This window comes from Sciurus carolinensis, chromosome X (genome assembly GCF_902686445.1).
Source record: "Sciurus carolinensis chromosome X, mSciCar1.2, whole genome shotgun sequence".
In the NCBI taxonomy this organism is placed as follows: domain Eukaryota; kingdom Metazoa; phylum Chordata; class Mammalia; order Rodentia; family Sciuridae; genus Sciurus; species Sciurus carolinensis.
This window is the reverse complement of record NC_062232.1, coordinates 54,602,720-54,619,625: the sequence shown is the minus strand read 5'-3', so window position 1 is coordinate 54,619,625 and position 16,906 is coordinate 54,602,720. Positions and strand designations below refer to the sequence as shown.

Below are 16,906 nucleotides of genomic sequence, written 5' to 3'. Positions count from 1 at the left end.
GTACTGGGGATTGAACTCAGGGGCACTCAAACACTGAGCCACATCTCAAGCTCTGTTTTGTATTTTATTTAGAGACAGGATCTCACTGAATTGCTTAGTGCTTCACTTTTGCTGAGGCTGGCTTTGAACTCATGATCCTCCTGCCTCAGCTCCTGAGCCACTGGGATTATAGGCATGTGCCATCATGCCCAGCTATCCCAGCCCTTTTTAAATTTTATTTTGAGACATGGTCTCACTAAGTTGCCATGAACTTGTAATTCTCCTGCTTTGGCCTCCTGAGTAGCTGGGATTACAGGCTTGCACCACTGTGCCTAGCCTAAATCAAATTTTTTATGGAAGATATTTATTTTTATTATATAAGTGATAGAGTCACAAACACAGACATATGCACACACTTTTATTTTAATGTGAATCAAGATGAGTGGATATTTAAATAAGTTGAAAAGCCGTAATATGGAGTTGACCGAAAACACTGGATTCCGAGTCCCCAAAATGTGGAAAATCCAAACCTATCAAGCAAAATTTAAAAGAGATGAACCAACTTGCAGAATTTATAATTTATATGTAATTCTAATAGTTTATGCATGACATTTATAAACAAATGAAATATAAAATATTAAGAACAATTCATTATTTAAAAAAAACTTGACTAGTATTATGAACCAAAAGGGCTAAACCTGCAATATTACATTACCCAATGAAGTAAAAATTATGGCTCTATATTTCTTCTAAAGTACTTATGCTTACCAAAGATTTATTATTTAATATGTTGCTGTTATTATTTTTTATTTTGTGTACTACCTGCATCAGAATTACAAGTAGCATATTATAAATGTATATTTCAAGCCCAGGAATTGAGATTTACATTAAGTAATCCATTCCTATCCCATTCTGATGTGCACTAGTTTAAAAACAGCTGATACAAAGAGTAATATTAATTTGGGAAGATTGCTAAATCACTTTCCCAAACTTCTCAGATAAAAATTACTAGGAAGGGTAGGAATGTAGTTCAGTAGTGGAGTGCCTGCCCAGTATGAACAATGCCCTGAGTTCAATTCCAAGAACTGCAAAAGAAAAAAGAAAAAAGAAAAAAAGAAAAAGAAAAAGAAAAAGGTAGTGGGGAGAATCACTTTGGCTTCTGTAAAATATACATACAACTACTCTTCTCCCTTTATATTTCAACTCAAGAAGGCTGAACTGGGGCCTGGAAATCAGTGTTTTTGAATAAGCACCAATTATTTAACTTTGTGGGAGAAGGGGGAAAATTAGAATTTTGTATTTAGCAATTTTTTTTTGATGTCATTTGTTTCAGATGGAGCCTTGCTATTTAGACTAGGCTGGTCTTGAACTCCTGGGCTGAAGTGATCCTCCTGCCTCATTCTCCTGAGTAGTGGGGACTACAGGTGTACCAGGCTTTTTATTTAGCAAATATTGTACTTCAAGTCCTAAAATCATGAAACTGGCACCAGGGGTGGGGCAGGGAGCCTCAACTAACAACAGAAAAAAGAATACTTGGTTATTTTCACATTGATTTGCAAATATCAACCTGAGATCACCTTTCCAGGCAAGCACTCTATTACTGAGATACATCCCCAGCACTCTAATAACTCATCTCTCTGACTTTAATTTAATAGTAGTCCTTCTCCAGTCCAAGGCTAATACCTCTCCTGGTGTGAATCTGAACAATTTCCCCATTTGTAAAATGGAAATAATAAACCTATCTCACAGATGGTTTAGGGTTAGATGAGGTCAGTTAAGTAGAGCTCTCTGCAGAGACACTGGTACAGTGAATGATAGCAATTATTTTATCAAATCATGCTCCCAGAAACTGTTTCTACTCCCTCACATTCAATTCTCCAACCCACTTGCCATCTGGTTTCTGCACCCACCATTCTAAAGAAACTGCTTTCACTAGGTTAACCAATTGTCAAATGACAAACTTCAGGCCTTATATGACTGCCCTTTCTTTAAGTTCTAGACACTGGTGACTATTGTGTTCTTTTAAATTCTTATCCTTTGGTTTTTCTCAACAGTGTAACTCGGTTTCCCCCTACTTCTGAGGTCAGGATTTTTTTTTGAGGTCAGATTTTTAAAGACTTTTATGGTTCTTTCACTGCTTATGTTTTCAAATTTTAAAAAAGTATCTTAATTTTACCAAAGCAATATTTATATGGTAATGGCAGGTACCCAGCAATGGTCCTTCTCTGACCATTAAATTAGAACCCTCATCCCACACACTTTCACTTCACTTTTATTTTCGTATTACTTCTCTCATTCTTATTTTTTCTACCTCTCCTAAATTCTAAACTATTTGAGAGATGGGACTATGTTTTACAAAATCACTGCTGCATTTAGCTCATCTGGAATGATGCTTGGCCCTTACTAGATTTAATGAATATTTAACTGACTGATGGGAACATCCCATCCCACATCTAATCAGTTATAAAGTCTTGTAGAGTCTACCTCCTAAATTCTCTCAAATCTCTGTCCACTCTTCTTGCCTTAAAACCAACTCATACCTTGCCTAAATGACTGTCACAACCATTTCCAGTCCTATTCTCATAAAATTCACATTCTGAATTGCTGCTAAAGTAATTCAAGTCCATGAATAGGTCCATACTGCTTCTAGGATCAAGTCTAAATTCCTTAGAAAACTATACAGAGCTTTCCAGGGTCTGCACCCTGACCAATTCTAATTTTGGTTTTTACCAGTTTCTTCCATGTGCACCATACTGTAACCATCCCTACTTTTACAGTCAAAATGCTCTGCACACCCTATTTTCTCTGCATGAAATGATACCCATTCCCATCCCCAATGCCGCCTTTGTCTGGCTAACTCTTACTAGTTATCTCTGGAAGATCTCCCTTCGTCCAGGTTTAGTGTTAGATGTCCCCCTCTGTACCTTCGAAGTACACAGCGTATATTTTATCATTTGTCACACTCTTGCATGAACTTGTCCAACACTAAATGGGTACAAAATAGTCAAGAAAAGGTAATTGAAATGAAATCTACCAGTCTCTCACTCATAACCAGGTCTTCAACTCAGACAATTTTGCTTTTTCTGCTTCTATACCCTGATATTTTTGTTGCTAAGCAACCCTGGAGAAAAAAAGTCACACAATAATTGGTACCATTTAAAATTAACAGTACCTCACTTGTGCATTAAACACCCAGTAATCCTTTGATGGCTCTCTAGTCAGCTCCAGCTCCCATTTTCCTCAGTGACCATCAAACAAACAAACAAACAAAAAACAAAAACAAACAAACAAACAAAAACGCTTGAATAGAAAGGTTTTAGAGTAAAGTAAGCCCCCCCATTCCACCTCACCCCTAGAGGTGTCAAGTTTGAAGTGCATCTTGCCCAATCTTTTTGTATATTCTGTTAATATGCAAACACAGACTTAATATTTGTCCCCTAAATGAAATCAAACCCCACCTATTCTATAACTTATTTTTTCAAGAACATTTTTCCATGGGCTGGGGTTGTGGCTCAGTGGTAGAGCGCTTGCCTAGCACACATGAGACCCTGGATTCAATCCCCAGTACCATATAAAAAACCAAATAAACAAAATAAAGGTGTTATGTCCATCTACAAATAAAGAAAGAATATCTTTCCATGCCAGTACATATAGACACTCATTAACAGCTACATATTTTTTCACTGAATTGACAAACTACCATATAATCCCCTCTGCTGCTGACATTCTGCTTGTTTCCACCTTTTGCTATCTCCCCTCAGTAATTCAACACATTATTCAAGGCCCCATCCCAGTTTCACTTTTGTCACAAAGATGATCTTATGTATTTCACAGAGGAAACTGAAGCTATGAAGCGTGAACTCCTCCAATCTCCTGTCTTATCTACACCCTGAACTACGACAGCATCCATTCTCTTCTCGATCGATTGCAGGGGAAGAGATCTCTCTCATAAGGTAAATTTCCTCACCTCCCATCTGTTCCTCACCCTGCCTCTGGCTGCATTTCAATCTCGCTACTCTGCTCAACTGCTTTTGCTAGCTCAGGTCACTAAGGACCTTCTCATTGCCAAGTACAAAGACTCTCTCTCAGGACTGATTTTACTTTACATCTCCGATATGTATGTTGTCTTTTTTTCTTTACTAAAACTCCTTCCTTCATTTGAGAAATACTACTCTTCAGTTTTTCTATTTCTGATGGCCCATTAAATATTGGTCTTCACCAAGGTTCGGTCCTCCATGCTTTCTGGGTGATCTCACCCACTCTCAAGGTTGCACAAATCCTAAGCTTTATAGCTGGCCATACTTCAAATTCATACTTCCAATCAAACACAGCAATTTCCCCTACCTTCCAAAGGCCCTCAACTTTTTCAGGGAATGATATCACCATTTACTCTGTTACCTAAAATCAGAAACCTAGGTTAGGTTCCACTATCTTAGTTTTCATTATCTAGTCTCTAAAACATACTTCTCATTCCATCCCTACTGTCATTGCCTCAGTTACAGTTTAGGTCTCTATCACCTCTCATCTTTCATCATTCCTCGCTACTCTATCCACATACTGCTGCCAGAGTGATTGCTCTAAAATAAGCATTTGATTCCAAGGCTTGGAATCACTATATTATACATGTTCCATACATTCCAGCTATCCAGAGCTACTTGTAGTTCCATGGATATATTTCATACTCCTAAACATTCTGTTCCCTCACACCCCAACCTTTAAAACTGTCCGATAAACTCCCTATTCTTCCTGATCTATCACTTGAGGGTCTCCTTACTGCACAAGCGGGGTTCAGAACTCATTCTTCTTACCAAGAAATCTTGTAAATAACCATATACTGCAATGATCACTTTTTATTATCTACTTACATCTCATTCTAGACCTTAAGTTCCTTGCTATGTCTTACTTCTGCATTAGCATGTAGTGAACTGCTTGATAAAAACAGATGGTTGAATGAATATCATGTACCCATCCAATTTCCCAAACCAAAATTCTAGATGCCACTTTCCATTCTTCCTTCTTCATCCCCAAAAGCCAATAGGTCACTAAGTCTTGTTGATTCTACCCCTTCTAAAGACGACTCAAATCCATCCCCCTCCTCCCAACCCCAATGCCATAGCTCCATTCCCCCTTACTTGAACTAGATTTGCTCCCATCCAAACCATTCTCCACACTATTGCTGGAATTTTTAAAATTTTTATTACGAAAATAATACATAACTGTAAAAAAAAATTCAAACAATACAGAAATAAAAACACAATACCCACCCAGTATACATACAGCCACATAAACCCCCTCCCCTCCATTCCCTTCGGCAGAGGTTACCACCGTGAACAATTTAGCATATATCCTTTCAGACCTTTTCCTTTGCATATACAAGTACATATAAACACATATAAATATACACACATGGTTTTGTCTTTTACAAAAATGGGATCATACATGTCTGTTACATATGATTCTTCAATTTCTTTCTTCATTCGGTATACAGAATATTTCCAAAACATAAATCTGATTATATCACTCCTCTAGCTTTCAGTTTCCATAATATAAAATTCATTAATTAGTATCAAATGCAAAGCTCTTGATATGCTTCCTGCCCATCTTTCAGTCTCATCACTAGCCATTCCAGCACTGAAAAGACTGGATCATAAATCACCTAAATCCTTTCTGAAACAAGGCAGGTACAAACAAACAAACAAACAAACTAGGAACACACTCTGCCATTTCTAGATTTTGGCCTTTTCACTTCATGTTACACTCTGCCTGAACTTTTCCATCTGGCAAGCTCCTACTAATTTGTTCTTCAATAATCAGCTTAAAAATTACCTCCAGGAAGACTTCCCTGACTTTTTTCAAACATGATCATTCCTCTATTTTTCCCTATACTTTATAGCTAGCTTCTTAATTGCACTTGTCTCACAGTACTATAATGATTTATTAACATGTTTTGAATTCCCATCCCCCCCCAGCTTTATCCCTTTGAGTAAAAGGGATGTGCCTTATTTATCTTTGCATCCCAAGGATCTGATAGAGTGCCTATCATAGAGCAGATACTCAGTAACACATCTGTTGAGGATTCAGTGATTCTAGGAACATTACTGAGCACCTACTTTGCACAGAACCATATCCTAAGCATGAAAAGAAACAGAAGACACAGTCTTTGCCCTAAGAAACTTACCATTTGCCTACCATTTCCCCTGGGAGGTGGGGGGAGGAACAGAACACATTTACATGGCAACATATCATTTCTGACATACAGGCTGTTTCAAAGGACTTAAGTCATTTGCCTCAAATCCTTTAGGAACAAGGCTTTGTATAATCAAATAAATAATAAATTAATGGACAGTACGTCCAATAGGTTTGCTTTTAAAATGTGGTACAGAGCCCACCAGAACCCAATTCTCTCTTCCAGCAGGGGTGTTCTCATCTATGCCAGCCTGCAAATTAGAAAATTGAAATAATACCATGCTTGGAAAATTCTAATATACCAAGAGGACATAAAGTTATTAGTCCTTTCATAATTTCTCCTCCTTCCCCAGGGAAAAAGTATACCAACAGCAATAAATGGAGTTAAATGAGGGCACTAGAAAAGAGTGAGCTTGCTCTCTCCTTTTGGTAGTGGTAGGGGAGGAAGCAGGTTGCTTTGTTTCAAGTCAAAGGGTGACACTGCCACAAGATCAGGAGCAGTGATTTAGTATCATTTACCTATTATTAAAGGCTAAGGTTTTAGTTAATCTGGTGATTTCAGGATCAGACACTGTACAAATATAAACAAATTGGGCAAAGGTGAACCACCTAGGCTGGAGAACAGGGAAAGCTGACCAAAGAGGCCCAAAGGAAGCCTCATTCATCAGAGTCCAAGTCACTGTCCCCAGCAATGGAGTGGAAATCCTCACTGTCCTCCTCGTCCTCTGACAGGTGGACCTGGCTTAGTACACTCGGCCCAGAGCGCTGCTCTTCCTCCTCATCTTCTTCCTCCTCTGATACCTCATACCCACCGATGCTGCTGAAGCTTGTGTCTTGGGTGTTCGACTTGGGATCAGGCTCCTCATAGCTCCCATAACTGAGAAGAGAAACATGTCATCTCTCAAGCTCGGGCATTGTCCTCTAGCTGACCATTCCCATTCTCAGTGCCACCAAGGGATCAGCCCGTCTCATCTCCCCTGGACACTAAAGTGACTAGTTCTCTACTGTTCTACATGCCCCTGAGAGAAAAATGATCCTGTTCAAAAACATCAACTTGCCAACTTCATATACACAAGAACAAAACTCCCCTACACCTGAACAACACACACTGCCAACTAACATGACCACAAATGCTCTGACAACCTCAAGATTCCATCTGCCACTTATAGTTTGGCTCACCTATGTATCCAAATTTAGTCAATAGTCTTAAAGATTCTCTCTTTAGGTCTCTATCCCTCTTTCACATCCCTACACTGCTTGCCTTGGCTCAGTCCTTTGTTATCTCTGGCCTGTACTACTGAACTAAGTCTTCATTCCTCTAGCCTTGCTCTCCTTCAATTAAATCTTCATACTTCTGCCAGAGTGCTCTTTATTTTTTGTTTGTTTGTTTATTCTGAATTTTACTTAAAAAAAAATCACACAAGCAATGCACGTTCACTGTTTTTAAAAAAAATTAGAACATACACCAGAAAAAAGGAAAAAAAAATCACCAATAACTTCACCATCCAGAAATAATCTTTTGGTATATGACCTTCCAACTTTTTTCTATGCACTTTAGATGCTTAAACATTTAAAATTTACAAGTGAGATACTCTACATGTTCTGCAGGAATCTGCTTTTTTTTTCACTAATTATAATGAACATCTTTCTGTGTCAATAAACATGTCTGTAGCATAATTTTAATAGCTGCATGGTATTCTGCTGTATAAGGCTGTAACATGATTTATTTAATACTCTCTCACTAGGACATTTAAGCTGTCTCCAATTTTGTCACTATTAGAAACAATACTGTGATAAACATCCTTGTACAAACATCTTAATGAAGGTGTTTTATTATTCCAACAGAATAATTTCCTAGATATGGAATTTTGGGGCCAAAAGGAATGCACATTATAAAAATTATTTATAGTGATAAATTGTTATACTTCTCTCCCATTCACTATATTTTATCAATTTACATTATCACCAGGAGTTGAGAATGTCTTTTTCCTCATACTCTTTCCAACACTGGGCATTATCATTCATTTTAATCTTCACCAGTATGATACGTAAAAAACTGCAATTCAATTGTTTTACTGCATTTCTTTGATTATTAGGTAAGTCATTTTTTTCATTTATTTATTGGTCATTGGCATTTATTTTGTGATTTATTAATTCATGTCTTTTGCCCATTTTCTTTTGGAGAACAAAGGAATCTTTCTAAACTGTAAATCAAATCATACTATTCATATTCAATGCCTAACCAAAACTTTTTAGGTTCTGCAAAATTTGGTCCTTATCTAGCTCTAACTCATTTTAAGATATGTATTTATTTAGCATTGCTGGAGATCAAACCCAGTATACCTCATACATGCTAGACAAGCACTCTACCACTTAGTTACATCACTAACCCATTAAATCATTTCTATTACATGGATCATGGATCTTACATGCATCAATCAAAAGCTCCAGCCACACTTAACTATTTGTATTCTCTAAAAGTATTTCATGCCTCTGGGTCCTCACAAATTTCCTGGTCTTTGGAATGCTCTCTGCTTTCTCCTTCATGTAGCCACTTAGTAGTCATATTTGGCTCAGTTTACTTCTCTAACCAGTTCTCTTCCCCAAATCCCAGAAAAACTCCATAATTGCCTACCACAGCACTTTTTTATGTTACACTGTGATTGCCTGTTTACCTGTGTTAAATTTCCTGTAAACTAAACTTGTTAAAGGAAGGAACTACATCTTAGTTGTTTTTGTATTTATAATAATTACTTGCTAAATGAATAAATATGACTCCTAACTGCTTGCTGGCCAGATATATCATATGTACATTAAAAACAACATGCCCAAGGCCAAATTCCTTTTTCCCTCCTTCCTTACCTCACCTTATACCCATTCTTCCTTTTTCCTATCTTGGTAAAATTCCCATTTGTTATTTAACTGACCTCCATACCTCCTAAATCCACTTATCTACCTTTTAACTAACTCTTAAATAAATATGCCCCTTCATTTTCCTTTCCTCCTAATAGAACTCTGTTGATACCCTCATCATCTACCCTACATTTCCCTAAGAGTTATTTAACATATAAACCTGATGCTAATTCCTTTTCCTTAAAGTGATGATTCCTAATACCCATAGAACCAATCCCAAATATTTTAGCATGTTTAAGGTCCTCCACTAACCTCATGTTACTTCTGGAACTACTCCCCAACAACCTCCCTTTGCTTTGGAACATACTTCATATTTTTTTGCCTTTGAATATATTGTTTTGTTTGCATAAAGACCTACCCACCTACTGCCACAAAATCTTCTTAGTAGACTCCTATTCATTCCTTAAGACCCAGTTCAAATGCTCCCTTGTCTGTGCAACTCTCCCTGATAACTACAGGCAGAGTGAGATGTTCCTTCCTCAATAGTGCCTTGACACTTTGTACCTACTTATGCTTTAGCACTTATTACATTGTATTTGTAATGATTTGTTTGTGTCAGTCTCTTCTAGAAGAGCTCCTCAATGACAGGATATATCTTGCTCCTCTGGGTATCCTCTGGGTATCCCCAGGGCCTAGCACAGTGCCTGGCCTTAGTAGGTACTCAGGAAATGTTTGCTGGATGAAAGCAATCTGATGCTAGACCCTCTGACATCCTAGCTGGGCACTGATGCCACAGCCCTGTAGCATGTTGCTGCCCATTACCTGATGTTGCTATCCTCCAAACCATGGGAAGCCTCCCCACCGTCTCCCTCATAGGACATCATGCTTTCTTCATTTTCCATGCCCATCCTTGTGTTCTCCTGAAGCAGGCGGGGCTGTTTGGGTCTTATACCACCAGATGCCACATCAGAGTCACTTCCACTTTCACTCAACTGAATAGCTGTAAAAAGAGACAGATTCTGGTTCATTAAAAGATAAACTTGGGCTGGGGAGATAGCTCAGCTGGTAGAGTGATTGCCTTGAAAGCACAAGGCCCTGAGTTCGATCCCCAGTAGCGCAAAAAAAAAAAAAAAAAAGAAACTTGACTGGATATAGTGGCACATGCCTGTAATCCCAGCAGCTCAGGAGGCTGAGGCCACAGAACTCCAAGTTCAAGCCCAGACTCAGTAATTTATCGAGGCTCTAAGGAACTTAAAGAGACCCTGTCTCAAAATAAAACATAAAAAGAGCTAGGGATGTTACTCAGTGGTAAAGCACCCCTGGACTCAATCACACGTATTTAAAAAAAAAAAAAAGATAAGCTTGGCAGAATTAACACCTTTAGTTGGTCTTCCAAAATCAGTTCCTTTCATATATCTACATAGATATCTTGTCTGTATTCCTTACCTCAGAGGCCACTCTTGCCAAAATGCCTAGGGTCAACAGTGGCAAGATCTAGTTGAAATCAAAATAGTAACTTCCTTTCTTCATTTCAGTCTGAACTGTTTCCTATCATCCCCTCCAATACTTTCCCCCTACCACTGACATTAATCCAGAACACATGCCCAAACAGGATCTTTTTTTCTTAATTTTCCTTCCTGTTGCCACTTATAACACTTCATTTTCATCTTCAGCAAATATCCAAATCCAAGTTGCCACTTACGCATTGTTTTTTCCACTGTTGTCTACCATTACTCCTGTGTTGTGTTTCTCAGTTCCTCTAAGGCTAATGGACATGATCATCTTGCGAATGAGTACTCAGTACCTCTAATGTTTATTAACAGAACTTCAATAAAAAAGGCAGCTTCTAGATAATAACAAATGTGGCCAGGAGCTATAGGAGTAGATGCAAAGGATCATGACTTACCAGAGAAAGGATTATCTCCTTCTTCATCACTCCCAGCATCTTCTTCATCATCTTCTCCTTCAGACATAAGCAAATCCTCATACAGGACACTGGCTTGAGGCTGTTGCACAGTTCCTTCCTCTTCATCTGCAAGATCACCATCTCCATCTTCACCTTCCTGAATGAGACCAGGGAGGGTCAAAGCCCCATCGACTGACCAAGTAAGAGATCAGAAGCCACCTCTAGTCCCATACCACCCCCGCTTGCTGCCTCACAAGAAGTTAAACAATTTTGGTGGATAGACTTATTTAGCTGGTTCCAAGGATTAAAGTTGGATTGGGACTCACTATGGAGACCCTCTGATTATCACCTTGGGATTTGGCCTGCCCTGTACTGTTGGGGCTCCTATCGTGTAAGGGTATAAAGTAACCATAAGCTTTCTGTAAGTATACTCACTGGGGCTGGAGTCTTAGGTTTCCCATCCTCCTCCTCATCATCATACCCTTCAATATCTACATCAGAGTCTTCCTCGCCCAGCCTACCTCGGCCCTGGCGCATCTGAGTAAGGAACACAAATAGCACACCATTGAGGGACGTGCGTGTAGGGGGAGTTAACCCAGGGCTCTTCACCTAGGACAGATGCTCCTCCCTGATATCCCAGCCAAACCCACTGCTAGTGGGGGCTGTTTACACACCTCAAGGCATGTGCATTTTCCCCAATCATTCTATGGAAATCACAGCCAGGGTAAGAAAACCAAAGAACAGGAAAGTCCTTGGTCTATTCTTACTGTATCATCACAAAGAGATGTTTCCTTTCTAACCCAAGGTTTTGTTAGAGCTTGTGTTTGACTATTTGGACTAGAAAAACCCTTGTGGAATTCATACTCTCCAGTGGAACCCTGACTGAGAATAGCTATAGGATTTCTGGCTTCACACTAGGAGTATCATCTGATACGTCTTGAAAAGGTCAATTTTAAAAATTTAATTTTATAAATAGTCTTAATTTGGATTATAACATACATAAAGTAGCAGGCCAATTATTTTGAACTCTTATTTCCATCACCTGTTAGGTTGCTCTGACGCCTCGTAAACTTTTATACACTTGGACATTCCCTGAAATTCTGCTGTGTTTTGACTCTGCCCATGAGAACAGACAGAAGACAATGCCAGTCATGTGACCTGCTCCCTACCCCCACCCGTCCCCCAAATCACATTTCTAAGCCTTCATTCACAGGGCCAAGGGGCCCAGTCATTCATGATGTATGTCACATCCCTTCCACACTCTTCCACCCCTCACCCTCCAGGCATACTACCAACCTCACAAAGAGAATAAACAGAAACAAAAACACCCTACCTGTGTTACCTGCTTTTCCGGAGTAGCAGTGGGAATATCCAGAACAGACATATTGCTCTCATCTTGAAACACAGATGCATCTCGAGACATACTGAGGGACGTGTTGGTATCATACAAATCAGGAGGCTGCAGCACAAAACATATAATTTAGCTTCTACCAAGGGAAGGGAAAGGAAGTACAGAGAATTTCCCTTTAGAGTATTCACTGCAGAAAAAGGTCATGCAAAGGAATACAGTTAAAGAGAAAACATAGTTTGGCATGACTTTATGGACAAATATTTTGTAACCTTAAAAACGTTGCCTTTTCTAGCAGATAGGCATCAGATGTATATGATCAGAAATATATCAAAGCTAAGGGACAATTTTATGTTCTAATAGCTTCTCTACTCAATACCTACTTTTTTCTAAGTCTCACTGTATTGCTTTTAGGCCTAGGGCTTCATACCAGTGCTATTTTGATTGATTTAGAGAAATCTAAGAGGAAACAGAATAAAGAATTTCAATTCTAATAAGAGCATGGAATGGTTTGACAGTTTATGAGCTTGACAGAGGAAGCCACAAAACAAAACAGTGTGGTGAAAAACCATGGGCTTTGGAGTAAACTGCCCTGGGTTTGAGTCCTGGCTCCACCACTTGCAAGCTACGTAACTTTAACAAATTATTGATTCTCTCTAACCCTTGGTCTCCTCAACTGTAAAAAATGGATGATAATGTCTACCTCATAGAGTTGCTGTGAGAATTAAGAGATATAGGTACCCAATGGTGGTACTCAGTAAATTATAGATCCTTTCCCTCTTTTCTCCCCTACAAAGAGCAGGGATTTAACAAATAGACTATTCAATGTCAGCAGGGACTAGATAAAAATGTTCACAATATAACGTAAAGTGATAAAAATAGAACACAAAGCTATATTGATCAATTTCATTTTAAAAGTGTCTATGAACACACATGCACATCACAGATATGCAAAAAACACACTCCAATGTGTTAAATGGTGGCTGCTCCTTCTGAGTGGTGGAAATGATATCTGGCAACTTATTTCTCGTATTTTCCAATTTTCCCAGCAAATGTTACTTTTATTAACAGAAACCCACATATGTGTTACTTTGTGTTTTGAAAAGAAAGCAAGCAAGACTGATTAAAAAGAGTTTTGGAGTAAAAGAAGCAAAAGAGTTTAAAGCATAAAGCAGATAAAACCATGATGGAACAGAAGAAGTGAAAATGAGGAAAAGAAACTTCAGCAAAACCTTAAAGCCCATTGGGGAAAGTAAGAAGGATTGTGTAGGAAAATGCAAAGCAAATAGTTTTAAAGTAGAAAGCTGAATGTATGATGTAATGCAAACTAGGTGGAAAGAATGGAGTAAAAATACATTGACTATAACCATTTAGATGTTGAAAAGAAGATGTGATTACTGCCATGTTTCTATACAACCAAAATTGTACTATGACAGGTTAAGTTTACACAAAAACTTTCTAATTACATTTGGGTTTGAGAGTAGTAATGGGTAAGAGAAGTCACTCATGTGCATCTTCCACAGGTTAAGAGGCAATGTATTGAGCTGACTATCTTAAATGAATATATATGAGTGAAAGGAATGATGAGAGGGCAAATTAAACAGTATTATTTATACCCTACTTCTCATAGGAAACTCTCCAGCTATACCAAATAATAGCTAATGCTCAAGAAAAAGAGAAGAATTAACATGTTTTCTTCAGTCATTTGAGGTAGTATGGGAGGGGTAGGGAAAAAAGAAAAATGACTTTTGGGATTGAGGCTTTGATTCACTAAAGGATTAAGTTTAGACTATCCTACCTCTGAGCAAACCATATGTGCTGCTCAGTGGCTGGACTCCTCTGTAGAACAGTGGCTAATACCCAGGCTTTAACTTACCAGAAAATACCTTGTGGAAGGTGTGGGCCTATTAGCAAATAGGGCCTTCCTGGGCAACATCACTCACCCAAGCCCCCTTGACCCAATCTGCCCACACACTCCAAGAGCCTTGCCTTGTCTTGGGCCTTGAAGAAGTATTTGAGGGTTCTTTATACCTGGACCCTCAGTAACCTAGGTTTTGGGATGAGAGAGAGAGTAAAAGAGATAGGGAGAGTGCACGAATGAGACACAGACACAGCAATAATCTAACAGAGGTGACACAGGTTGTATTATAAGTTCAGAGTGAAACTTGGGCAGAATGAAAAAGTTTCTTGTGGGAATTGGGAAAATTCTGCATTAAAATATTTGGTTAAAGGTGAAATAGCCTCTGAGGACCATGACACACTTTCATACAGAGAAGGAAACAAATATTTACTCAATGTCCACTATGTGTGAGGCAAAGTAACTCATATGATTTTTACAATGATTCTGAAAAGTAGATTTTAGAGAAAAGGAAACTGAGAAAGGTAGCTTCTCAAGATCACAAAGCTAGACAGTAGCAGAGCTAAGACTCAAGCCCAGAACTGTTTTATGTCAAACCTCATGTTTCCCATTCTACCAGTGTCTCCAAAACAGAAACCAAGCACCAGTTACATCCTGTTATTTTCTATTCTTCAACTATGACAAACCTCTTAGAGTATATTCAATGATTTAGTCAGACCAGAAAGACTGTCTTATTCACCCTACTCTCTAGTTTTTTGATATATAAATTTAAGACGTTATAAGTATCACCTATCTTTATTTACTAGGAGGGAGTCAGGAAAATGGAAAATGAGTGACATCTCAGCTATACTGAGGTATCTCTAAGGGAATGAGTAATTAGGCATCTATCCATGAGGCACATAAACAATGTAGCCCATGTCCATAACTGAGCAGCCTGTATTCTAGGGGCTGTCCTAGGACCCTAAAATTTATGGATAAAAGAACTAGAGTTACTCAGAAAGGATCTTGTATTCCCAAATGCTGTCTACACAACCAAGACCTCATCCATTCATTCATCCCACAGCTGCCTCTTCTGGATTTAACAAGGCCACCAAGACCCATGGCCCTCACTCACCTTAGCCTTTGAGAAGACAAGAAAGCACACGAAAGGCATATGAAGAGGAAGGACAGAGAAGAACGGTATCTCAGTAATAGATCTATTAACATGCTCCCAATTTCCCAAACCAATAAGAAAATTATTAAGAGGAAGTCACCAGTTCTCAGACTCACCTGAGGTGTGTAGGGCCCTGGGGTCATTGGGTCTAGGCTTTCTAATTCCGCTTCTTCCAAAGCTGCTTCTTTAGCTGTACAAATATCCTTCTCAAGTTGAGTCAAATGCTCATCATACTGAGAAATAAAGACAATTAATGAATTTGTTCAACATGTTTTAGGTACTAGGAATAAAAAAGTAACTAGAATAAGATAAAAATACCCCAGTCTTTATGGAACTTTTATTCTAGTGGCAGAAAATAAATGATTTTAAAAAATGCAAGAAAGGAAATAGGGGATGTGCAATAGGAGTAGAGGGTGGGATGTTACATTTTAAAATAGGATGGTTAGGGAAGGCTCCTCACTCAAGTAAACAAAAGACTTTAGGGAGCTAGATCATATGGATACTCCTTCTTACCACCTACCTCAGTCAAAGTCTGGTAACAGACATTCACAATCTCCTGAGCAGTCTTAGTATACTGACTCTCAGGCCCTATAAATGAAATAAGAAAATGTCATTAACTTTGCAAACTTTAGTTTCAGAGTTTTATATTCTGTCATTGGCAGTGTGTCCCGTTATCCTAGACTCAGTAAAAAATTATGTTTTATCTTTAACTTGAACTTTGGCTCTACTAATGAAGAATTTCAAACATACAAAAATAGACTAATACGGCTAGGGGTGGTGGTGCACACCTATAATCCCAGAGGCTTGGAAGGCTGAGGCAGGGGGAGTCACAAATTCAAAACCAACCTCAGCTACTTAGTGAGACCCTGTCTCAAAATAAAAAAATAAATAGAGCTGGGGATGTGGCTCAGTGGTTAAGTGGCCCTGGGTTCAACCCCTGGTACCAAAAAAAAAAAAAAAAATCTAATATAACATACCTATTAACCAGCTTTGACAATTATTAACACATGGCCAATCTTCTTTCACTTGTAATTCAACTTTCCAAACTCCTCCCCAAATTATTTTGAAGCAAATTTCAGCTTCATATCATTATATACATTAATTATTCAGTATGTGTCACTAAGGATACTTTAAATATGCCACATTATAATGATAGATACAGGTCATGATTCATTTGCCAAAAAACATAGAATATACAACACTAAGAACTGTGAACTTTGTATGATTACAATGTGTCAACATAGGCTCTTCAATTCATGGGACTAATATACCACTAGATCTAGTGTGAGATGTTGGCAGTGGGGGAGGCTGTGTCTATGTGGGGGCAGGAAAGTATTGAAACTCTGTAACTTCCACCTGATTTTGCCACAAACCTAAAACTGCTCTAAAAATAAAGTCTATATGAAAAAGACAATAGAACCTATCTTAAAAACCCAACTGAAGCCAGGGCAGGTGCACATGCCTATAACCCCAACAACTTGAGGCAGGAAGATTTCAAGTTTGAGGCCAGCTTGGGCAATGTAGACCCTGTCTCAAAATAAAAATCAAAAGGGGCAAGGGATATAGTTCATGCCAGTCCCTAGGTTCAATCCCCAGTAGGACACCCCCAACCAAAACGCAACT

The 16,906-nt window shown here is 38.6% G+C and overlaps 1 protein-coding gene across 13 annotated transcripts in view; it reads right to left on the bottom strand.

The window, feature by feature from the left end:
* Positions 1-384: 384 nt before the first annotated feature.
* Positions 385-16,906, bottom strand: part of Taf1 (TATA-box binding protein associated factor 1) — an 81,276-nt gene continuing 64,754 nt past the window's right edge. For 3 of the 13 annotated variants that reach the window (XM_047535362.1, XM_047535363.1, XM_047535367.1), the window contains exons 33-40: positions 15,804-15,871; positions 15,400-15,516; positions 15,245-15,250; positions 12,258-12,383; positions 11,360-11,461; positions 10,925-11,081; positions 9,841-10,018; positions 5,157-7,042 (exon numbers count right to left, since the gene is read on the bottom strand). In XM_047535362.1, the coding sequence (XP_047391318.1) occupies positions 6,823-7,042; positions 9,841-10,018; positions 10,925-11,081; positions 11,360-11,461; positions 12,258-12,383; positions 15,245-15,250; positions 15,400-15,516; positions 15,804-15,871 (974 nt within the window). In that variant the 3' untranslated portion in view covers positions 5,157-6,822. Of the gene's footprint in view, positions 510-5,156; positions 7,043-9,840; positions 10,019-10,924; positions 11,082-11,359; positions 11,462-12,257; positions 12,384-12,406; positions 14,320-15,244; positions 15,251-15,399; positions 15,517-15,803; positions 15,872-16,906 lie in introns of those variants that run through there. The other 10 variants (XM_047535369.1, XM_047535374.1, XM_047535373.1 and 7 more) reach the window with 9 other exon arrangements.